Source organism: Idiotropiscis lumnitzeri, chromosome 6, assembly GCF_059441095.1.
Source record: "Idiotropiscis lumnitzeri isolate Australia: NSW breed Sydney's pygmy pipehorse chromosome 6, RoL_Ilum_1.0, whole genome shotgun sequence".
Lineage (NCBI taxonomy): Eukaryota > Metazoa > Chordata > Actinopteri > Syngnathiformes > Syngnathidae > Idiotropiscis > Idiotropiscis lumnitzeri.
Genome location: NC_142396.1, coordinates 3699331 through 3725000, shown reverse-complemented (window position 1 = coordinate 3725000; position 25670 = coordinate 3699331). Strand labels below are relative to the sequence as shown.

General features: G+C 45.3%; 1 protein-coding gene across 5 annotated transcripts in view; it reads right to left on the bottom strand.

Annotated features, from left to right (window-relative positions):
• Positions 1-4894: 4894 nt before the first annotated feature.
• The window catches only part of LOC148334601 (CUGBP Elav-like family member 2), a 31929-nt gene continuing 11153 nt past the window's right edge, over positions 4895-25670 (bottom strand). For 3 of the 5 annotated variants that reach the window (XM_088299575.1, XM_088299572.1, XM_088299573.1), the window contains 12 exons: positions 18985-19175; positions 14847-14929; positions 12206-12254; positions 11615-11749; positions 10885-10964; positions 9858-10019; positions 8720-8780; positions 8365-8499; positions 7400-7528; positions 6156-6332; positions 5910-6056; positions 4895-5095 (listed from right to left, as the gene is read on the bottom strand). In XM_088299575.1, the coding sequence (XP_088155701.1) occupies positions 4968-5095; positions 5910-6056; positions 6156-6332; positions 7400-7528; positions 8365-8499; positions 8720-8780; positions 9858-10019; positions 10885-10964; positions 11615-11749; positions 12206-12254; positions 14847-14929; positions 18985-19168 (1470 nt within the window). In that variant the 5' untranslated portion in view covers positions 19169-19175 and the 3' untranslated portion in view covers positions 4895-4967. The remainder of the gene's footprint in view (positions 5096-5909; positions 6057-6155; positions 6333-7399; positions 7529-8364; positions 8500-8719; positions 8781-9857; positions 10020-10884; positions 10965-11614; positions 11750-12205; positions 12255-14846; positions 14930-18984; positions 19176-25670) is intronic. The other 2 variants (XM_088299574.1, XM_088299576.1) reach the window with 1 other exon arrangement.

Here is a 25670-nt window from a genome sequence, read left to right as displayed (position 1 = left end):
GCTTTCCATATTAGGGGAAATGGTTTAATCTGTAGACAGAGGCAAAGAAACACACCACATATGAACAAACATCGACCAAAAAGAAGAACAGAGTTTCTTGTCTACAGACTGCTATGGGGGAGGGGGGGGGGAATAGAAACAAAAATAAAGAATCTACACAGATTTAAAAAAAAAAAGAAAGAAAAGCAAGGCTCAAACTAAGCAGGTAACTCTTAAACTAAGACAATTATCCACACAGGTCAAAAATCCAGATGACAGCACAAATACTAACATGAAACTTACCACCATTTAGAGGACCCCCCCCCCCCCCCAGAAACGCATTTACTAACCGAGGAGAGGAAATTCAAAAACCAGGCAACATTTTTTTTTTTTTTTTGCTTTTTCGTTTTAAAGACACAAAATGATGATAGTAGTAATAATAGCTTGACAGCAACAAGCAAAAAAGACCTGGTCGAACGTGAGGAGGCCACATTGAGAGAGGCCAGACAATTTAGATTTCTCTTCTTTTAATTTCCAATATAAAAAGCATCACTGGTACAAAATACATTATGAACAACCAGTTGTAGAAATTGGAAAAAGCCTGCGTACGCCTACGATTTTGATTTGGATTTTTCCCTCCTTCCTTTTTTTTTTCAAATGCCACCCTTGTTCACAAAGTAACCAAGAAGATCACATCAAGATGCACCCACTTTGGCTTGTCATTGAGACCAAAAATAAAAGGAGCACATCTATTAAATGACCGCTTATCAGACAAGGAATTCATATACTTTGATGCATGGCATTTGAAGAAGACGATATCTAAAGAGGAGGTAACAAAGCACTTCAGAAATCAAACAAGAGTGATTGTTGGAGCTGCAATTTGGTGATGGAAGCCCCTGAAGTGAGACTGGCTGTACATCTGTACATTGTGCTTTTTTTTTTTGTTTGTTTTGTCGTAAGAGTCGCTAAACACTTCACACACACACGCACGCACGCAGCTATAACACAATGGTTGACTAACAAAGTGGTTCGTAGAAACGTCGAATCAAGTCCACGCGGTGTCGCAAAGTGTTCCAGTGCATGAGCTCACACCTTCAAATAGAACATTTTTATATATGCATATATAGGGGGGTGTTTTTTGTTTTATCTACAAATGCTAAACGACACAATACAGTTTCTAATGACACACAGAATGTTCATTTTTGGGGGGGGGGGTGACGTGGCATTTAAGCAAGTGACACAAAAAAAGGTGAAGTGCAGCAATCTAAACAAGGCCTGATAAGGATGTGTAGGCAGTTTTCTAGACGTGTATGGCACTTTAATTATTGTATTGCATTATATATATATATATATATATATATATATATATATATATATATATATATATATATATATATAGAGAGAGAGAGAGAGAGAGAGAGAGAGTGAGAGAGAGAGAGAGAGAGAGAGAGATAGAAAAAACACTGTAAAAAGCATTCAAAAGTAACTCTTAGGATATACACATACGCATCTTTTTGCCCCAAAAAAGGAAAGCTCCCATCTTTGTGCTTAGTGCTCCTTTACAAGACGACACATATTTTGTGCACTTTTTCAATTTGGATAAGGGGGCTCAAGGGGGGGGGGGGGTCTTGTTCATTTTGGAGGTGTTTGTAGACAAGGTGACAAACCCAAACAAAAAACAAAAGCTGTACATGTGTCGTAATTTGTTTCTCACACATCAAAGGAAAACCCTGAGTTGGCAACTCATCTTTGCGGCATTGGGGGGGGGGGGGGGGGCTAACAAGTGTGGCTCTACAAGCGGTTGTTTTGGTATGGTACAAGACAACTGAAAAATCACCCTTCCTTCGGGCAAGTGTAAACTTTTTGCGGATACAGTGGAATGTATTTGTAAACCAACACCGCAATGGTGGGGATTGCGGGTCACAACTCAACGGTGATGCGGGGGGGGGATGTTAGAACAAGAAAAAAAGTTGTCCGAGTGGTCATGTCTTCAGGGGCTCCCACATTGATGACCACACGAACTGCATGCGTGCGTGCGTGCGCAAAGACAACTCAAATGTGTTGTGGAACTTCCAAACTTTTTGACACATGGGCACTTTGACAAGAAAACAAAAAGAAAGACATTGTCTGGCATTTGTATGATTAAAGTTAAGGAAATCACACGAGGCATCCGAAAACAGTGAAAGCATTCGTAGTCATGAAAAAGATTAAATAAAATAGAATTCACAGGAAATGAACAAGACGTACCAAATCACAGTAGGGAAAAAAAAACAATGAATGCAGAGGAATTTTCAACTTCAAGTGTGGTTTCAATTTAGTAGAAATGACTGTCAACCTGTTTTTTTTTTTGTTTTTTTAAACTACAGACCCCCCTTTTCAGTGCCCACTTCCCAACACAGATGACATTACAACATAAATCTACAAAAAACCCAACCTTTTTGCTTGGGTTCTGTAAGTTAGACCTCTATAGATTCAATGGTATAAAATATAGGTAATCTAAGTGTGCATTTAAACCACAGATTGTCTATTTGTGAATCAGTTCTAAAAAAGTTGACTCATGTAGGTAGTCATTTCTCCAAACTGAGCAAATGTACCTTTTATTGTGCCATTGGTAGTTAAAAAAATAAAAATAAAAATCGTAATAGCCTTGATGCAGAAGAAAAACTAAATCTTTACACAGCCCGCTAAATGTCAAGCTCTTCTTCAAGAGCGCCGATAGGGTATTTACTGGTCGGGGGGGGAGAAGAAAAAAAGGAAAAAAAAAAACAAAAGAAAAGAAAAAGAAGTGGTTTAATAGACTTTTCTTTCCTTGAACATATTGCTTATGGCACCAAATCGCACAACTGACGTGCGAATCCCTGTGTTGAACCCTGCAGAGAGAGGTATTAAAAAGGAAACCAAAAAAAAAAAGCTAAAATAAGAAATCCCACAGGTTTTAAAACAACATTTGGGGAAATAACTTGAACGTAGATACGTTTTCACATTAATTGTGCTTGACCTCTCTCTCCCATCCCGTCACATTTCAATACAAAACAAAACACAAATGATGAACACGCATGCAGAAACAAGTCAGGTTGAGCTAAGTGGGCGGGGCCAGGTATTGGTCAGGCGAGCTTAGAGACATCACAGACAATGGTGGTGGTGAGGATGAGGAGGAGGAGGCCAGCGGGGAGCGCGCCTTGCCTTTCAACATCATGAAGACATGCTAGGCTAATGATGCGCAAACAGGCATGGAGATTTGTTCTAAAAATCAAACACAAAGGAATAAAAACACAAGAGACAGAGAGAGAGAGAGAGAAAGAGAAAGAGGACAAAGAGGAGAAAGTTAGGGCCACGGCACAAGAATCATTTTAGCCATGAGGCACCCAAATCAACAATCAACACACAGCCAGGTTCCCTCAAAAATAAAATGGCCGCCCACTGCCCAGAAAGAAACTCTGGAAGCCAATTTGGTCATCATTGCGCAATCTCTTGATAATTCGGAGTGTTTGAGGTGCAACAATTAATCGATGATCAAATTAATCGACACTGATTTTGACGATTATTTGACAGCCTTCGTTTCACTTCTCGCTTTGATTTTAGCCTCCCAACAGGACATATTCAGTATTTTTTTTTTCATTCTTTCCCCTCTGTACCATGGAGAGACACTAGGAGTGTTTCCTTACACTTGTATATGTCGTGGGATGGAGGTATGTATCTACACGGGGATCTGTGTATATACTGTGTACATTTGCATGCTTTTTATGAATGTCTGCTGCTCATGTTACACATGAACATGACGCCGCCACCTCTGTGTGATCTATATCTTTGCTGCTGTAACACTACAAATTTCCCTCATTGTGGGACTATTAAAGGACATCTTTATTCTCAGATTTCTGGAGCTCTCGGCGAAAACAGACGGACTATCTTGTGTTTCATCCAAAAGAAGAAAGATTTTCTAACGTGGTACAGACCAAACCGTTGCCACAATCAGAGTCCAGCGGGGCGCTCCATCCCACTTTTCAGTATTCGATACATTGAAAAAAGGCCGTATCGGCTCAAAACTGATGCGTGGTATGGGCACGCGCTCATCTTTGATTATCAATTTATGGAAAAGATAATAGTCAGACCATGGGTGAAAATTGCAATTCCTTTTGGAAACGAGCTAACCGAGCAACTTGGAATTGACGTGTATCTGAACTTGAAGAGTCGCAACAGAGAGACCGGAAGCGTCACAGGAAGGCAAGGGTTGACTTCTTTGGGAGGAGCCACATTTCATGTTTTTGAGGGAAGCCCAACAGAACATTCGACGGTAAACAACACACGTCCGCGACGCCTTCTGCCTCTGGCAACACACAAAAACAATACACGGACTGGATTGAAGTGACAAAATGAACTCCTGACATGCAAAGTACTTGGCACCTAAAAGATCCATCTGGAGTCAGTCTCGGATGGATGGAATGACTGCAGGAGGGGGTTGATAATAGAGACAGACAGACAGAGACAGAGCGAGAGTGACTTCGAAACAACGAGGGGAACATTAAGAACGACTGATGACACGGACTCATGTATGTAAAGGAGCACGTCACGGCTTTGGCCCTTCAAGCCCACGTGATCCTTAGTCAACCCAGCTAAGCATCAGCAGAAGGCAATGAAAAAAAAAGGCATGGGCAGTAAAAGACAGATAAAAAGAAAAAGAAAACCCGACGCTCTACACTAGTTCCCTCCAGCAACAACACTGACCAACTCCAGTGATAGTCATAAATAATCATACATTAAAATATTTAAGATAAAACAGCAGGAATGAGAATACAGTAGACGCAAAAAGATTATTGAAAACTTGTTTTTGTTTTTTAAGGAAAGCCACAGGGCTCCTTTCTCTGCCCCTGCCCTCACTGAGTCTGTGCTGTGGTGACTGGCTGGAGGGCAAACTTACCCTAGCATTGCTAGCATTAGAGCTGGGGAGGAGGTGTTGGGAGAGGGCAGGGTGGGGGCATCGGGGGAGAGGATCAGTAGGGCTTGCTGTCGTTCTTGGAACGTTTCAGCTGAACCTTCAGCCGCTTCATTCCAATCTGGAAGCCGTTCATGGCCTGGATGGCAGCTTGCGCCGAGACGGGATTGTCGTAGCTGACGAACCCTGAGGACGCACACGAGGGGTCAATTCAAAATATTGGACACAAATCGGGCAAAAAAAAAAAAAAAGTACATCCATCCATTATCCGAAACATGCCGTTTTAAAAATTTGACATAAAAAAAATAAAAAAATTCAAATGAAAACGTGCACAACAATTGCAGGTGCACAGACAACAAAATATGACAAATTTGCAGCAAATAGGCCAAGAGGTTGGTGATTCAAATTCAGGTTAAATTGCCACTTCAGCAATGGGGCACACAACAACGGGGAAGAAAACAAACATTACTGGTCTGATATGGAAACTAAACTTCAAATTGGGAGGGATGATAAAGAATCTACTACGGGGCCTCACTGAGAGTTTACCACCAAATTATTAGTATTAGTTCTACATACATTATACACATACATATATATATATATATATATATATATATACATATATATATATATATATATATACATACATACATATAGACACACACACACAAAAAGTATGATGTGAAATCTTTTTTTGCACATTGTTGAACGTTAAAAGTAGGCTTTCAAAATGAATGCACTTTGAAAAACATTCTACACACTGAAAAAAAAAAAAAAAAAAAACTCCAGACAAAATTGGGTAAAATCTGACAAAGAGGCAACAAGTTGCGAAGAGGCCGAGTGCCGAACAAACTCTGCAGCACGCCGAAACAAAGTCTTGACTTTTGGCAGCAAGGAAACACTTCATCAACCCGGCCAGCAAATTTCAACCGCCATCTTGGCTCCAAACGGCACCTGATGAATTCTGTTGGTGGCCAGTACGGGGTGCCGGAGCACTTACCAAAGCATTTGCTCAGATTGGTCTGTTTGTCGATGAACACTTTGGCCGACACCACGTTCCCAAAAGGCATGAACATCTGAAGAAGGTCCTGGTCCCCAAACTCCTGCGGCAGGTGGTAGATGAACAGGTTGGCGCCCTCTGGGCCTACTCCATTTTGGTAAAACAAAGGCCAGGATCTCACGTTAGACGTAGTTCAAGTGAGAAACTCAAACGTGAGCGTTGGGGGAGTCGCCGCGGCGTGCTCACCTTCCTTCTGGTGGCCGGGGATGCTCTGCTGCAGAAGCGGCTGGGGGTAGAGCGAGGGCAGGGCCGAGGCCGTGTACTGCTGCATCCCCGAGTAGGCCTGGGTCAGCGCGTCCATGGAAGCGGCCGCCGAGCCGTTGGCCATGGACGAGCCCAAGCCTCCGTTCAGGGCCCCCATTCCTGCACCAAAGACAACAAAAGGAAGGGGGCGCAATTTAGCCAGTGCGCACGCGAGCTGATGGTTTGAATCACGTGTGTGGAAACGGGGACGGGTGCAAAACATGCAGCATGGGTGCCCTCGAGGAGCGAAGTTGGTGAGCCCCGCTCCACGTGGATTATGGTTGGGAGAGGCAACGATGACCACAAACACTCGGAACACAACTTTCAGGTACCGCCACTTTACTTGAGGGAGGATTTAGGGTTGCGTTGGAATTTTTACACTCGAAATATGAAAACAAGCCAACGACGTCAAAATAGGTTCGTCATGACGATAAGATGCACAGAGGGGAAAGAGAACAATGGGCGAAACAGCCGCAAATGCGTTGTCAACGGGCAGGCCTAACAGCAGCAGCTTCTCATGTTCAAAAACTTAAAAAAAAAAAAAAAATCATACAAGGTTCATTTCTTTTTGTTCTCATTCATTAATTTAGATTATTTTGTCAGTTTTAAGTGTATTAATAAAGTTGTATTGTATTGTAAGAAAAGCTTTGCGGAACACTCACAGCGTAGCGCAAAAAAGAACCCCCAAAAAATAGTTTTTCTAGAAATAAGTTGCTTTTATTTTTGTAATTAAGGACATTTCAGAGTATCCTTTTTTTTTATTATTATATTTTGGCACAGGAGTTAAGAGTTGTTTTCCCCCTAATTATCTGTACTTCAATGTTGACTTCAAACACATTTGATCGGCAGATATTTAGCTGTTGATCCAAAATCTGTGATCGGTAGTGATGCCATAATTTGTCAATCAATCAATCAGTGAACTCATTGATCGGCTCCGCAAAGTAAGAAATGAGCGCAAACGCAATCTTGTTGACTCCACGGACATTTGGTGTTGCCATTGTTAATCTACGGTTTTTGGCATATCAAATTGGATTGGCTTTATTTTTCTCTTTTTAATTGTAATGATTTCTTTTTTTTATTCATTTTTGGGGGTAATGGGCTCACCCAATTTCCAATATTTTGAATGCTAATCTGTAGGGTGTATTTTATTTATTTTTTTTGAACTCGCTGATGAGCTGCACTCTTACCGCCAACGCCACTGGTAAGAGCGTTGAGGTTGTTGAGGCCCACGGAAGCGCCAGTGAGACCCTGCAAGGTGCCCAGAGATGCCAACGTGTTCATGGCGGCACTGGCACCGGAACCCGCCGTTGAGCCGGCTGGTGAGGCAAAAAAAAAAAACATGACATCCAGAATCAATGCGGTGGGCTGCCAACTCCAATAAAAGCACACTGAAAACACACAATATGGGAACAACTGATTCTAAAGCTTGCCCGTCTGCAGACGATGCACAAGATAGACAGCATCGGCTTTGTGACTTATTTAAATTTCCCCATTGTGGGACTAATAGGATGGCCGAGTGGTCTAAGGCGTCGCGTTCAGGACCCAGTCTCCCCAGGAGGCCTGGGTTCGAATCTCGAATTTCCCCATTGTGGGACTAATAAAGGGAATATTATTAATAAAGGACATCTTTTACACCAACTGGACACTTGATTAGAAACACAAGCGCCATATGAACGTTCAGTGTGGCATCTTATCTCAAGCAAACCGTCGCAAACTTGGCTTTTAAACTGCACGGCGATTGAAAAATTAGTCGGGCAAATCAGTGTTGTTGTTGTTTAATCCACTTAAGTGAAGCCCTTTTCATTCTCAGCAGCACTTTGAAGCAGTAATCCACGCCTTGGTTACGTCTCGCACGTGACTTTGGAGTCAGCCGGTCCTCCCTCAAGCGCCTCCGGTTGCTCCAAAATGCTGCTGCTCAAAAGACGGATCTCATCACGTCAGCTTTTGACTCAACATAAGACGGTCGCTGTGCTGCTGTTGTGCTGGTATCTACTCTTGAAGCGTTTTCATTTGTGTTCAAATTTCCCGCAAATTTCGATGAGCCCACGTGGAAAGCGCTTTGTGACAGCGCCAGCTGTGGTGAAATGCGCTAGATCAATAAAGTGGGATTGTATTGTACAGCAGTAGCGCAAACATGCTGGCACTAAATCACCTGGGCTGGCCAGCGCTCCGAGCGCACTGGTGGCGGCGGACAGGCCGCCGGAGGAGGTGGGAGTGGCAGAGCTCTGCGCCGCCGCGGCTGCCGCGGCTAGCGTGGCCAAATTCTGCAGCTGAAGCGGATTCACCCCTACAAAAGAAAAAGTGAGACAGTTCATTGGCGAGATCCAGCAAACATTTTTTACCGCTTTGCTGTCAATCAACAATGTGACAAAAGGCTGGAAAATGCGTGGCTCAGCCTGATGAGTCATCATTTGATGCGCACTGGAGGAAATGTGGGTGCGCAACAACGAATGACGAGGGCGATTCCGGCAACCGTGTACATGGACGGCACTGACGAGTCAACTCACCGAGCCTCTGAATACTGTTGAAACTGCTCTGGTTACTTGTGGACGCGGCCTGCTGCAGCAGCTGAGGAGGAAAGGAAATTGGAAAGGCGCAGTTAGTTTCCAACAATTTCCCGCAAGGTTATGTTTTTCTGCCGCTCGGCAACCTGAGGGCGCAAGCGACGGTCTCACGTTGGCTGCTTGAACATGAGAAGCGTGTCACGCAAACATAGCGAGCCATCGCCGGGCCCTACCATTTGGCTTTTGTCTTTAAAATCAATATCTCAAAGCTTAAGATGAGGCATTGGCAGTATTCCAAAATGATCAGTTAAGGGAAAAAAAACAAAAAAAAAAAACAAAGCTAACTGTAAAGGGGAAGTCAAGTCAAAAGTTTTCTTGTCAATATGCTCAATCCAGTTCTCCAATTCTGATGAATATTGTGTTAGTAGAATAGGAGTTAAAGAGCAAAACAAAAAAATAATAATGTTTTTGCGACTTTCTGTCAACTGAAAATGACACCAAAGCGAACGACCAAACATGGTTGAGCTTCAGATCACAAGTGAACTGTGATTGGTTGTTACCCGAGTCCTGAGCAACTGTGATGTCATTTGTGATTGCTAGCAAGTGGCAAAATGGCCGACGCCACATGGCTCAAAATGTCTGCGTTTGGTTGCTTTATTCCTATTCCACAAACGCAATCATCATCGGGACACCATGTTTGGATTATTGAGGGCGCATATCTCATAATATAGTAAAGAAAATATTTTACTTGACTTGCCCTTTAATTCTTTTCAAAGTAACGTTGCTCCGTGTGTTAAAGTAGCATTTTAAGGTTTTAATGATCATATTAACTTTCGCAATATGTACGTTAGCATTTACTTAAAGGGCTTTAATTGTATGGTTGGGTTGAACATTTTTCTTTGTTTTGGAAATTTCAACTGGCCTAAGGCGCTGAGGAATATTTGTTTGTTTGTGTTTCACTGAGTTTAAGTGTGGCGACAGCTCGTAGGAGGAATACTGCAAACATTTCAATTAGTCTATGATTTTTTTCAACCCATTTTCAGCTATCATGGCCAAGTCTGGAAATAAAACTTTTTAAGACAAGCAAATGTGTCACGACGAAATGATGTCGGGCCCGACTGCGTGCCCGTGTGCCACTTACAGCCAGGTACTGAGGCGTGAGGCTGCCCAGGCCGGCCAGGTTCCCCCAAGTGGAGGCGCTGTTGAGCTGCTGGATCTGCTGCACCAGTTGCTGCTGCAGACGCCGCTGCTCCTTATCCCGCTGCGTGTCGGCAAATTTCACCACCAGAGGAGAGGAGCAACCCTGAAGTGACGGCAACATGAAATTGGTTCAGATGCACGCAAAAACAAGCCGGGGAAACTGGCAGCAATTTGCTCCACAAAATCAAATTGAGGTCAAAAGGGCAAGGGGGGTCATCGTCAATGCCTTCATCGTTTTTGTCACATTTTTTAATGGCCGCTGCATTCATATGAAAGCTAACACACAGAGGACATGTGCCATGCATAGCTGAGCCAGGTCACATTCCAGAGAGGGCACAGGACGATGCTGCAGACACATGAAGCTGTTTTGGCCCGGAATGGAGTCCACAGACCACAAATGAAGACAACGATGTCAAATGAAAACAGGCAAACGGCAGCAGACGTTGACGGGGAGAGTGCAATACAATAGACGGTCTCAACAATCAGACAGGCAACATAACGGCTCAGACAGATGCATGAGGACAAAACGGCATGCGCTGCAAAGTCTTTGTCAGAGTACAGAGCCATACAGGGACCAGACTCGACAGGGAAACAGGCTTGTTCACCTCAGCGGGACCAATTTTAATCTTTGCAGGCCGAGACTGTTTGCCGGGGCCGACGATTGAACTCGCTCAGAGGCCCGATTTACTCGCTGTCAAATTATTACGAGACTCTCTTGGCTATGTGGGGACAATGAACCGACGCCTCCGATAAGCCCTTTTCAAATCTGCGAAGGTGTGGACGGACTCGGGCAGGGCAATAAAATTCAAATCTGCAAAATAATTGTCATGCTGCTCCGGATTTCGGCAGTCATGTGCAAACAATCCAAGATTTCTTTTCTCTTTTTTTTTTAACTAAACATGTTCATGTCTTTCCAACACATGGGGGCAGCAGAGTATGTGAGAAGGGGGAGGGGGGGGATACAGTACCTCCATAGTCTGAGAGTGATGCATGGTTTTGATTGCATTCTGTGCCATTGCCCTGGTAGCAAATGTGACAAACGCACAGCCTGTAGGAGGAGGAGGAGGAGGAGGGAACAATAGGAGAGGGAGGGGGCGGGGAGAGGGAGGGACAAGAAGAAACAAAAACAAGACAAAAAAGGTTTGGACAAGTCGTTATGAACCCCAAAAAAACACATTACAGTAACAGAAAATGTACACAGAACCACCCTCACTGGTTAGCACACAGAGAAAAGAAGACAACGGAACACTAACACATGAGCACAGTGACTTGACAGATTCAAAAACTGCCACCCAGAGAGGCTCGACTGTGTGGTGAAAACACTGATTACACGCGCACACACACGCACAGACACACGCTAATCTGCGATTTTTATAAAGAGCTGTTTGAAAAAAAATGACGTTTTGCCAGCTTTGCCGTCAGGACGTGCGGTGGCTCGGATGATCTCAAGGAAACGCGACGGCGGGCTAATTTCAGCCTTGTAGCGTGCGACAGAGGTACGAGAGAACAGCCGAGGCGTCAGCCAGCCGAGCACGCCCAACCGAGGCAGGCAGCCGGCCGTTGCCAAGGCGACAGGGCCCATTGTATCCGGATGGCGCTATGTGGCCGTCCTTCAAGGTGCCGTGCGGGGGCCTCGAGTGTCGCACCAATCCAAAAGCTTTTCGTGGAGAGGTGACGGGACGGGTTGCGGCCACTTACCTCTGCTCTGTCCGTCGGGTCCGCGCAGGATTCGGCACTCCTCCAGCTGGCCAAAGGACGAGAACATCATCCTGACCTCGTTCTCGCCGTATTTCTTGGAAACCATTCCGATGAAGAGTTTTCTGTCTTCCACCGCTGAGGAGACAAACGGAAAAAAGTCATCCCTTGAACAATTATGGCGCAATCAAAGAAACCTTACACTGCCTCGTCTCTCCCGCTTACGCACAACGCCGCCACATTCTCAACCTCCAACTCTATGCACCACAACAAATGCGTTCAACTTACAAGCTTTGTTTTCCTCCCTGACTGCTGCTCCAGGCAGACGATGATGATGATGATGATGATGATGATGATGATGATGATGTAATATCCATTTTCGTGCTCACCCCCCTTACATCCCACCTCGCATACCTACATTTCCTTGATGCCCTTTTAAAGCTTTTAATCCTGGTGCTCACCACTATATAGAAATGATCTAACACTGCCATTACCTCAACTAGATCCTTCACTTTATTCCATCATCCCATTAAAAAAAATAAATAAAAAAATGCAGCCCACCCCCCACTCAAAAAAACAAAAAAAAACACTCACCGCTGGTTTTCTCACTGTCAGCTGGTTTCATCTGGATAGGATGATGCATCTGCGGAGGGGAAAAGAATAATGGAGGAGTTATTGAATTGCTCAGAGTGCAAGCGATCACAATCCCCCATGAACCTCGTTGGCACTCGCACCTCCGTGTGTCTCCCGGTGCCTCTCGTGGCAACACCCTCCCTCCACTGCTCCCACATTGAGAAGTGATTTGCAATGTTCATAGCAAAGGATCAAGTTCGCAGCTTTGTCATTTTATTGTCATCGATTGTTGCTGCTTCATCTGCTTCTTGTCCAGCAGTTCACCTCCACGCAGCCCGAGATGTCGAGCAAGATTTAGTAGGGAAAGGGGGGCGAGGGGGTGCATCTCATGAGACGTCGCAGCACATTATAAATAGGCCAGGCAGAGACGCACTCCAATAATGTGGGAACATTTCACTCTTCATAATGCGAGTGGGCGGGGGGGTGTCTGCAGAACAAGCGCTCAAGGAGCTGACATTTCTTCACCACAGCTTTAATAGAGCCTCTCTCGCTCTTTTTTTCTTTATCCTAGCATGACTTTGTCTCAATGCATATTTCTGGAGCACGTTTTACCTGCCAATAGCGTCAAAGAATAAATAACAGCTATGAGTAGCCCGAGCAGCTTGTACGCATGATTTTTTAAATGTATTTTTAAATGGGTTGGGAGTGGGTTTTTTTGACAAGCACTAAAGAGAAGCGGACAGATGGCCCACTCGGTATGGCTACTGGCGAGCATCACTGACCAACCAGTGAGAGAAATCTGGAATGAGCTCAAAAGCGTGTTTTTTTTTCTTTTCTTTTTTTGTTCCAGACTGTCACCTCCATCCAAACTCAGTCACCGCCAGCCGGTGCCAGTGAAGCCGTAACGCCACACTTGATTTAAAATGTCCGGCTGACGGATTGCCCTCCGGTGCGGAGAGCTGACTCGTTTATCAGCCGCCTTCGATATTTACAAGTAGCCTCTATGACAGCAGCGCTTTTGTTTTTGCAGTCGTCTGAGGTATTGATTACAATTGACAAGTGCCGCTGTTTAGTTTGGGTTGAATCAACTGTCTAGAATGGAGAGTAATCATCGGGGGACTTGTGGCATGTTTGGCTGTAGTCGCCAAATGTAACGGTTAGGTTTTGGAGACTCGGTAGGGGTATCCGCATCAATGATTAGTAAGGGCTAGCATGACTATTTACTCCTTAATTAATCTAATTTATGTATTTAATTAAATTACTGTTGTATTGCACTGGAGAGGGGAGCTCTCTAATCTCGTTGCACACTGTACAATGACAATAAAAGGATTTCTGCTTCTGAATAATTTGTTCCACTTGAAGGTGAATGGGTTGCATGAGGCCGTTATTGTAGCAAAACCATTTACAAATGTGTATTTCAACCCACAAATGTGTAAAAAGAATCCATATCTGCAACCAGTTACAAATGTGTAACACGAATCTGAAAATGCGTCACTGAAGTCACAAATGTGTGACAAATATGTACATTGATTTGGATGCGCAAACAAATGCGTGCAGAAATCTGTAAGCGCATGATCTGCAAATATCGGCCTCTTGATCGGCTGCGTTCATATGTGTGACTTTTGCTACAGTTCTCCCGTGTATGAGTCACAACTGCGATTTGAAGACTTGTGTGTGGCTCCATAGCTACACATTCAGACCACGAGGGGGCGCTAATATTATACCAGCCCAGTACCACATACAAACATATACACCTACACACACACGTACATTATACATACACACACAAACACACGCACGCGCGCACACACATAAAAATGGATGCTGTCAACTCATGGTCAAGTACCATTGTTTTAAACTTCTTTCAAGAATAAAGTGGAACTAATTTTATTGTTTGTACATTACACAGCAAAGTCACATAGCCAGTACGTCTTTATTTCCTCATTCATTCGTCCACATGAACATCCTAGGCACTACTGACCTCAACATTACATATTCATATACTAACAAAATGAAATATTATAATCACTGAAGCAAAAAAAACCTGCAAATTGACATGAGCAATGTTTCCCTTTATTGCATTTAGTAAACACTTTTTTTTCCTCTTTAGTAACCACTGCGTGCCAACCAGACCCCATCGGGTCATCTGTCTGCTGCAGCTGTAGAATATTAACACCCCCCCCCCTCCCCCTGTGGTCTGAATGTGTAGCTACGGAGCCACGCACAAGTCTCCAGACAGCATTTGTGAATCGTCCAGGGCAGGACTTCCGCAAAAATCACACGAAAGAACGCAGCCAATCAGGAGGCCCGATGTTTACTGATCGCATGCTTACGGATTTCCGTACGCATCTGTTTAGGTATACAAATCCAATTACACACTTGCAGATTTTTGTCACACATTTGTGAATTCACGCATTTACACATTCATTTGGGACTGTGCTTACAGATACGGATTCATTTTACACATATGTAAATGATTTTGCAGTAATAACAGCCCCATAGGGTGGGTCCTCTGCTGGGCCCGAACAAAATTTCAGCTGATATCGGAAAATTGCAGCAGGCTGTTTCAGTTTTGAACCAAGCCACGCCCACATTTTACAGGGTAAAGGAGCTAGTTTACGTGCCATGCCACGGCCACTCCGTGTGCTACGTACGTACTCACCCCGCTTAAGGTCTTTATGTTGTGTAGGGCATTCTGGGCATCCAGTGCAGCTTTTCTGGTATAAAAAGTTACAAAACAGCACCCTGTGATAGAAAGAGGCATAAACAATTTAAAAAGAGAGCTGAACCGGCAGGATAGCAACCAACTAGGGTGGGAAAACAAAGTTGGAAACTTTCTATGGGAATTGATGGAAATGAATCAGGAATTTACAAAATGGTAGTTGGAACGTAAAAGGCGCATAATCCTGACTCGAATGAATGTACGCGAGAATGTGGCACACTCGCCGGAGCAAATGTTGGGTGCGTGCGTGAATGCTTGTCAGTCTCAACAGTCCGAGGTAGCTTTGCATTTCTGCCCAGTTTGGCAATCAAATCGGTTACATTTTCTGTCTTCAGCCTGTTCAGTCGTCACTCATGTAAAATGTGGGTGCCATTTTTTTTTTGCACATTGAACGACTGAAAGCCGGACAAGCGTGCGTGCGGCAGTGGGCTGGAACATATTTTATTTGTCCTCAGAGGTCCGCACAACAACAGTACGAGACCAGGCTTGCCATTGGGTCATGAAACCTTTTCTACAAATCTGCCAGCCACATTTGAGTGTAGTTAGCCAAATGACGTCACGTGTTGATGTGGCGACGTCATTAGCATGGTGGCGAATTACGGCTGAAGACATCCCTTGAGGACGCCGTTTAAGACAGATATGTTAAGGGGGTGTTTGCCATGGTATTTGTCTTGGTGTCAGCGTATTTTACACAAGGTACACTGTCAAAGTCACAATTTTGGTACGGTGCCAACACCAGCCCCGGTGTCGTCGGCCTTTTGCCCCCAAGTCAGTTGGCATTGGCTCCAGCTCATCCATGAGCCAGAAGAGAATAAAGCAGGATAGATGATAGATGGCTGGGCGATCTTGTCCGAAACAACAACATGGCATGCAAGCACAGGGCTACGGCGTCTTACAAGTGCCAGAGTTTTAGTTTTTCCAGTCTTAGCCCCAAAAATTAAAAATCCAAATTTAAATCCCTATCGGCAGAGCCCTTGTATTTTTATCCAATTTAATGAGTCTAAATTACATTTGCCAGCTAATTGCCACGAAAAATTTTCCAATTGGGAATATTTTCAAAATTCCCGGAAAAGAGAAGAGAAACCTTTGAGAGATTTACGGGAAATCACTATTTTCTAACTCGCAATGGAATGAAAGCTTTTTCTGCGCATGTCACATGTTCAAATCGAGTGACATTCTTCAAGGCCATTGCTGGGATGCTCGGAGGCTACGGCGCGATCGCCTTCGATGGCGCTCAGGTCAACATAGACCCAACACATCATGCAGAGCGCTTTCATCAGCCAATCTGAGAACGTACAAGCATTCAGATGGCAGGACAGGGGGGATGGGAGAGAGGAAAAAAGAAGTGGCAGTGGAGGGGGCGGAAGGAAAGAAGTGGGGTTGGAGAGGGGGGGGGGGGGGGGGGGACCTCTCATCCTTCCGTCCCAGCAGACCGCCGGTGGCGTTCCAGCCTGTCGCTTTCAGTGGGATAGTGAAGTGGAGCACTGCAGCGTCTCTGACCTACATAGTGTGTATTATGCCGTTGCTGGAGCACCCGGGCCGCAGGGGGGATTGTTAGTTGTCTGCGTTCTGACAAACCCAAATACGCATCCAGACGTGTTTGCAGCGACAACGGGCGACGCCTCGCCGGCTGCTTCCAGACTTATTTTTAGATAATTATTTTTCTATGACCCGCGTTTGACTCGAGTTTAGAAAAAGAAAAATTGGACGACGGCTACTTAATGGATGTGCGACGGTGAAAAATAAACAAGCCAAAACAAAGCATAACAGATTACGAGGGACGGCTTTATTATCGACTCCGCAAATAAGCATAAGCCCGCTGGCATGACGTGGAGCCCGACTTCTCCCACCGAGGTGTGTTGACGAGAAGCGGCGGAGGATGAGCGAGGACGGTGGGAGGGGTCAGTACATTCACCTTACACAGACAGCTGTGATTGGACATTAACATGTCAATGGACCATCACAGCTGAACGTCCGCATAGAAAACGGAGGAGGAAGTGGGCAAATCAATGGCACGGAGCCCCGTTTTCCGCAAATGGGGGGGGGGGGGGGCTTGGCTTAAAAAAAAGCAGCCTTTGAACCACCACTCTGGTGAGGGGAGGCATTTGTGTGTGTGATTGCTGCCATTTTATGAGGTCTCGAAGCACTCGCGTGCAGAAAAATCCGTTTCACCGGCCGCTTGTCAATCGTGGGGGACCGGAAAGAGAACCACTTTGTTCAAACAAATGCTTGTGGACATGTTTTTTTTTTTTCCCTTTTATGGAAATGAAGCGCTTGCCTTGTTTATTTGCCTGGAGATTCAAATTGGACCACAAGTGCTCCCTTGAGGCGCGGCGCCATGCCAGGTGTGAACAAGTCTTAAGTGTTCACTTGCGGTCTTCTCAGTCAAGCATCGCCTGATATGGAGCGAACAGTGCGAGCGATTTGGACCCGCCAATGTGCTCAGAATGTCACAATTGGGACAAGGACAGGCCGCATTTGACCACCCAGGGGTGGGTAATTGGCTCCGTAAACTTTGGTGATGTCGCACCGCCCACCCCGCACACAAACTTGACTGTCGGCCTGCACTTGCTAAAAGGAAACAGAACGCGTCCAGCAGCATTTTGCCAGCAGGCAATGGAGAGCAGCATCCACTTGTTTGCCATTTTTCTTTTCGTCCAAAGCTAATATGATACAAATAAATGAATAACTGCTCCTTAACGTCCGGTGGTGCGCCGTAGCTGCTTTTGTTGATGTCAACATATCTGCCTCAGTGAGAAAATGGATTCACGCACATCTGACCATCGAGCAGCGCAGTTTGGGTGGAACGGCCACATCAACGTCACGACAGCCCAACAAGAAGTCCAAGAATCAGAAAACTGGTTGGGGAGAAATTGAGGGTTTTGGTGTCATAAACCTTTTTTGGGGAACATTGTTTTGCTTCTCTAGTAATGGGCACGTTCAAAATGTGCTATGTACCTAAACACATTAAAAAAAATGAAAATCTTTAAAGACGAATCCGAACATTTTTTTAGCACGGTAAATTAGTATGCAACAATAATTTATATATTTAATTCAATTATTGTTGTATCGTACTGGAGCGGGGAGCTCTCCAATCTCGACAATGACAATAGAGGGCATTCTGATTCGGATTCTCGAAAGACCTACGGAGGCAAGGCAGTTTTATTTATAGAACACATTTCACACAAGCAGAGAAACACCGACTTTACAAACGTAACATTCTTCACCGTTCGGTGACCGTGATCGCTCGTGTGCTCTTGCTGATCGAAATTGTTTTACTAAACATGAGATTGCCGACTCATGCCGCCGTTGCATTAGACGTGCACGGTAGCCGCTGTGAGCTAACGACAGCTAGCTCGCATTTCAGAAATGACCGTCCCGATGTCAGAAACGAAATCGGGCGTCAGCCGCAACATGTTTCCTTCTTAGGAGCTCGTGTATCTCCGCCGTGCTGCGATGAAAGGGAGCTAGCTTTACATCATATCAAGACATTTGGCGAAATGTGCCCACTTTCAGACTCTGTTGCTAACGTTAATTGCCAATGGATTCTTTGATTTTGTTGTTGTTTTATTTTAAGCAGTTTAAATCCATTGTCGATGAATCTTTACATCCCGAGGCTCTTAGGCACCCTATGTCGCTGTTCAACAGAAGAAAAGCAGGTTGGTTTTCAACAACATAAATGGCGCTGCGGAAACAGGACTCACCGTTTGTCCTTATCGCGTGGTGAACTCAAAAGCACCACTTGGTTGAAACGAGATTTTGCACATTGCAACCTAAAGAGCCACGGAAGGAATATGCGGAGGCAATGACAAACCTCGCGTTTTACTCCATACAGCTTTGAAAACCAGCACCGTCGGGTAAAAAGTCAAAAGCAAATCTTCCTCTAATGCGGCTTATGGAAATGGGTTGTAGGACGACTGAATGCTGTCATACGGAAGCACAAACACGGACGGACGGCCGTGCTGCGAGAGCAGAGCACACAAGCAATGTTGCTTTTTGCCTGAGGCGGGATCGCGCTGAAATACGGTTGATGGACGGCGACGCGCGGGTTCAACATCACATTTTCCGCGGAGCCTACCTTTGCTCTGAGGGGGGTTCTGGGTGCGATCGCGGAGGATGTTGATCTGGTGCACGGCGCCGAAAGGTTCAAAAAGCTCCTTGAGTTCCGTTTCTGACCAGGAGCGAGGGATCTGTCCCACAAACATCTTGATGGAGTCCGGGTCCGGTTGATCCAAATGTTCTGACGACCCATTCATCTTCATGCCGTTGCTGAAATTAAGAAAAAACAAAGAAAGCAAATGCCGTGTAAATATTTGCCCATTTTCTGAGCGATGGTCCATCCATTACAATCTCCATTTGTCGTCGTTTCATGAAGATCTTTCTGTAGAGGCGCTCGGCATTTGTGTTTACAATCATGAATCGGAGCGCGACATCGCCCAGGAAATGTCCATTGAATTCCAAGAAAGCATGAATGTGATTTCAATCACTCTACCTGTGAGCGGGTGACTACGTCAAGATCGTTCTTAGTCAAGCAAATTGTGATGAAAATCGAATTCATCTCGGACATCGTTGAGATTTTTTCTCAGCACATTCCAGCGGCTGCCAACCATTGTACCGCCGCGGCCCAGTTGGACGTGAACACATTTGGAACGATCCAGCAAATGTGTACCATAGCGAGTTGCAAGACGGGACATCAAAGCCAAAAAAATACAAAAATAAAAAATAAACAAGATTCAATATTTCCCTTTGTACTTTTGTTGCAGTTGAAGACTGGCATATTTTGCAAGTGACCAAACACTCGGTCTCACGCTTGTAGCAGATGTTAGCCATGCAAGTGTCGTAAGGCCATTCCAATTTTCATCACCGTCACAGTTGTTTCCTGCTTATTAGTGGACTGAACATGTTCACAAGTTCACAGCGCTTCCGCCATCTCGCACGCGCAGGGATGAATATTTTAAGAGAAGAGACAAGCAGAATAGCAAAAGCTAACACAGAGAACCGCTATTTTGCGCCACCACCAGCTTATTTTCGTATTTTCAGACATCAAAATTGTCGCTCGTCGACTTCAATCTTTAAATGTTACGCCGCGAAAACCCTCTTCACGTTTCTCACATCAAGCATGACGTCACCGCGTAAAAAAAAAAAAAAAAAAAGGAGTGCATGCAAAAGGCAGACAAGGAAAAAGCTACACATGATTATTGGCACAAAGTAATAATGTGAAGCATTTTCTTCAAAAGCGACAACCCAATTTCAGCGAAACGAGGCATCGCAACCTCATGACGGACATGCCACCACCAGATGCCCCGAATCCAAACGCACACGCTAGGATGAGTGCCTTGTAAGCCGTCTGTTACACGAGAAAATGACATTCGCCACGGTCGCGTTCATCCGTATGGCCACTCGAGAGGAGGGCGATGTTGGCGATTCGGACGAGTGAGGGGAGACAGTTGTTTGGGCGGAAAGCCGCCATGACCGAATCCAAACAAACTTGAAATTCAGTCAAAGTGAGCTCAAAAGGGCCATTTTGCACACAGACCTGTGGACGCGAGCCATCCATCGCTTACAAATGGAGCCCAGACGTTCAGCCGAAACGCCAAACTCCTTGAGCGATCGGAAGGACATGCTCACAAATAACGCTTGCCGAGGCTCGCTCTCCTGCCTGAAATCCCAATCCACGCTTGGCTATGAAAGCTTTTCTTCCCGCAGCGTTGTCAACATAGAAGCGTGCCGCCGGCCTGCCTCCCTCTCCGAGCGAGCGGCTGCTTGGCGACACGTCGTGCCACATTTGCTCCTCCTCAGGCGCGCAGGGGACGGTACAGGGAGTAACCCGCGGCTTCTTCGGCACGGCGGGGGAACAATCGCATATTGTTCCCCTCGCATGCTGCCCAACACTATTCACCGCTCGGCGACGAGCACAAAGGGCCGAGTCAGGGGGAGGCTTCGGGAAACACGGAAGGCCAATGTCTGCAGAGGCACTTGTGGGTGTTCGACGCCATTTCTTCGCTTTTGCCATTTTGCTCTGGGCACTGAAGAAGCAGAATTAAAAAAAAAAAATGCATAGATGTAAAGAAATCGAGCAAAACGGGCCCCCACTTGAAAATGCAAAGCTCAATGTAGTTTTTGGGACTGCTTTGTGGAATTAATTGGATTGAAGCCACTCTGAGACTCTGAGGAAGGCGAAAGACTCGCCGAAACATGTCAGGTAAAAAAAAAAAAAAAAAAAAAAAATCGAACCTAAAACGAAATTATCTGCAATAAATGAACTAGTCAAATACAAAAAAATGGGTTGTAAAGGTGGCTTAGCTCAGCGGACTTCCCACCAAAGTCTACAGAACAGAGATGACTTTTTTTCCAAGCTTTTTTTTAGCATTTCAGCTCGACAATGGCGGCGAATGTGATAGATCTTGTTACACCTGATATCACTTAATGGCTCCAAAAATGTCCAAACTTCTTCCAACGTACGTCATCAGCCCCACAGCTTTTTTGCTCAGGACGCGTTTTGCTGACGGCCCAGAAAGCGATGATGCCCTCCGGCAGCTGACGCGCCTCCACAGTTGCACCGGCCACAAAAGCTGGTGATTTATCGCGACCATGTGTTTGTCGCGCCGCCGAGCTCTGACCGGGCAAGCATGCCAGCGCCACCTCCGTGACGCCCGTAATAGCACTCCAGACGCACGGACCTTGTGATGGGCATTACAAGGAGCTCTTCCGTTCCTACCGTGGCGACGGAACCACAATTTGGATGTGAAACAATTAAGTCAATATTTGGATGGAAAACAAATAGAACATCAAATTTAAACAGGGGTGGCCTGGGGGGGGGGGCATATGGCCGAATATGTTCTTTTCCAGCCTAAAGGATTTATCAATGAATTTGATTTAAAAAAAGAAAAAAAAAGTCAAATCAGAATCATTACGCCAAAGCAATTTGTTTTTCCCACACTGAAAAACGTTATCTGCATAATCACACAACACTCTTAGTGATAGTACTGGGCGATGTGGGAAAAACAAAAACTTTATCAGGATATAGGCCATTTTATAACCCGATAATGATGTACGTCAATATACATTCTGTTTTTGTACAAAAACAGTATATATGAGAAAAACATGCCGTCGTTCTGCTAAATAAAATGACCGAAAATAAAGAGGCGAGGCACACAGCGTGCATATTTTGCACAAATCTAAATAATTAGCCGCATAAAATTAAAGAATTGACAGGTAGGTCACACCGTCATCGAACATCAGCTGATAAAGACGAGTCACAAGACATCGTCATGTGACACTCTGAACAAGGTAGGAATGTACGTCGCGCCATGTTTTGGTCAAAGAGCCACGTTTAGCTCGTCATCGTCTCGTTAACGAAGTATCGTCGACATCGTCAGCGTTGAGGTAAACAACACGGGAAATGTAGAAAAGTCAGTCAGTAAGGAGAAAGGCCAATTCCAATCATTTCAAATGTGCCGCACACACCGGTCCTCCTGTACTCAAGTGTTTGCTGGCGCTTGCGACATTAATTCAACCAGTGCGATGTTGCTGTCATTAAAATATTGATCATCAAGCTGTTGTCGTGGAGGCAACGTTCCAAACCAACGTAGCTCGCTAGCATCACGGTGGCAACAAATTATGCTCTGTAGCCCGAGGCTGTGGCGACAAGCCGCATGTACGCCGCTGTTTGCCTTTCTTTTTGACACGGAGACAACTGCTGAGGGAAAGAAAATGGGCTGGGGGCGCCGAGGGGGGCGGAGAACAGTCAAGCAGAACAGCTTCTTGCTAGCAATTACCTCACGTACATAACTTGTTCTAAAAGCACCAAACTTGATTAAAAAACTAAACACAAAAATGTTGCAAAAAGCTTGGTTGGAAAAATCTGAAAATAATCCCCCCCACCCCCAAAAAAAAAAAAAAAATCCCCCATGATCCAAGCAGCTATTCATGAGCAGCATTCTGCGCGGCTTCAGAGCTGTGCATTAATTAATGTGGTGCAACCCCCCCCAATCCACTCTCCTTTATTTTTCATGCCGACAGTAGGTGCCATTCATCTTCGTGCGGCCTAATTTCATTGTTGCACGTCCGTCCGTCCCCCGTGCGAGGACAGACGCATTCAATCAAGTCTTTCATTGGCCCATATGCTAACAGGCTGGCACCATCTGAGGCCGCCGCCGCCTGCGCCATTAACTCCGTAATGGCAACAGGGGTCCCTGGAGGTCGCAGATGATGCTGCTAAAGGAAAGCCAGGGTACGCCGCCGCTTCATCGATCAATGTGTTGCATCTCAAATCAATTTCAACGGAGCAGGGGGAAAAAAAGAAGACAATCACACCTACACGTCACCAATTCCTGTTCTCCCAATTGTCTTATTTGCGTTGCGGAGAAATGTTGGGTGGAAGGCAGAACGCCGCGCTGACAACTTAGACATCGAACGAATAGCAGGCACTAAATATAGTCTGCATGCAGCGCACACGAGTTCGCTGCTCCACAAAAGCGACAATCCTAAAAGAATGAGTCCAAGTCACGTCGCCCCATTCAAAGGGACAATTTTTAACATTTCGACATGTCGTCATTATTTTTGAACAAGCGCAGAATTGTGGCAAGCAAACGCTGCGCGCACAAGTGTGTGCTTCTGCTCTTATGTAACGCTTGCCCACATCATCTTTTGTTTGTGAATCTTGCCACATCCTTTGCACAATCGCCATCCCGCTGCGACGGCGGCAGCCAGATTAGGATTTGACATGGCGTGTGCGTGAATATCCAACATATTCGGCAGTCATTTTACATTGTGTGTGAACTCCTAGATTTTTGCAATGACATGCATGTGAGGGTCAGATATTGTTTTTGTGTGTGTGTGTGACCTGAAAAGCTAGTGGTTGCCAGGTGAGTGACGTGGGCGTCTGTGAATGAGTTAGCATGTCGAACGACTGGACGTGACACGTGGTCGATGGAGGCCCGCGTTACGACTGCAATAACATGACTCGATTTGGAAAAAGGGTCCGAGGGGAGCTTGTCGGCAGATATTTTGCGTCGACCTTTTTGTGAATTATTTGAGTTCAATTAACTGTTGCAGCCCTACTTGACGCTAAATGACACGGATTCGCATTCAAAGCAAAGAGGCGACAATCGGGACCAATTTGGAGCCTCTTCCCACCCTTCCGATCAGTCAGTAAAGGCCTGATTCTCAAAGATGATCCTGAGCCGTGATCCTGTGCCGTGGGGGGCGCCAAGTGTGGTTTCGCCTCCCCAGTCTGCTCTGCAAACTAATCAGTTCTGACAAGCGTAAATGTGCAAATCTGTTCAATTCTTTCCCGGAGGTGACACCCGCCGCCCCCCCCCCTCCATCTTGGAAAGCTCTGACCTGAAAAACTGTTAGCTGACCAGGGCTGCGCCAGTTGGGTTATTTTTAACTGTACTTGCTGTACGACGTCGTGCCGATGCGATGTCACTGTATCGGTGACAGTAGGAAGAGACTTCTCAAAAGAGATTTTCTTTCCGACTGCCGACGTGCTAGACAAGTTTGCAGAATTTACAAAGCGCTAATTACGTTTTGGTTTCTTTTGTCTGATTATGCAGCAAGGTATCTGATATATGTGAATGTTTTTGGCCTGACAGAGATGAGCTGCATGGCAAAAATGATCAGAAATTGAGCCAGGAAAAAGCTTGCACAGTTCAGCTGTTCTACAGGCTCCGCAATTGTGGTGCGGAACATACGATAGCCAATTCGGAAGCGCTTCGAAGCGCGACCTTTTGCCACCTACAAATACAAGCAACTGGTGGAGGATTTGCGTAACATGCTTGCAGCTGCAATCTAGCTTCCAAATAAGCAAGCTATGCATCCTCTATTTCTTCTTTTTGGATTTTGTCGGTTTGGAAGCGCCGTGGGACCATACACTCATTGTTCTCATCATGCATGGGTCTCTCGCAAAAAAAAAAAAAAATCATTCAAAATCAAAAGTGGGCGCTTAAGACTCCACAAACGCATTTCAGTGTTTGGTTTTAAAGGAACTTTCTTTTGCACGTGACAGAAAAAAAAAAAGTCAAAAGAGTCGCCATGTTTGTTTACTTTGCACTTGTTTGACAGGTTATATTCAAATTTTAACTTTCAAAATGTCCCATATACTACGGCCACGGCGAACCGTGAACAAAGGCGATCATTTCCATCATTTTTGAGAGAGAAAAGATTATTTGCAAATCCCACGGACTGTGTTGCGCCATTCCACAGCGGTGATGACTCGAGCGTGTTTGAATATCCAACGCAGTCGGCGACACAAATATCCGCAATTCCAAAAGAACGCCAATCACGGTGACGCTAGGCTGCCATGGGATCACACTTCATTCAGCTCTGATAGGAACTCGCCTTGTCAACAATCACACGGAGAAATCAATCTCCACTAAAGCGGGTGTCCAAATGCCCCAGATGAGGCTTTTACTTGAACAAATACTGAACTTGGCGGAGGATGCTGCCATCAAGAAGGTGAACACCCAGCGAGTCGCAAAGTGTTTCTGTCGACAAGACCTTAATTTCTATATGCATTTATTTGCTGCATTGCTTTTGTCGTAAGAGAGCATCGTCTTGCGCTTTTCTCCGCTGGCTGTTTGCACATGCGCCGTCGTGTTCATCCGGGTCATCAGCGATTGCATGGTAGCTAAGGAGTGTCATGGCAACCAGGCGTGAGCGGCAGAGTCCGAAAGTTACGGCCCATTTCAAACACAAAAACTTGCGATGGAGGATTCTCCATCATGGAGAAAGGAAGAACGTTGTGGCTGATGCCAGCTT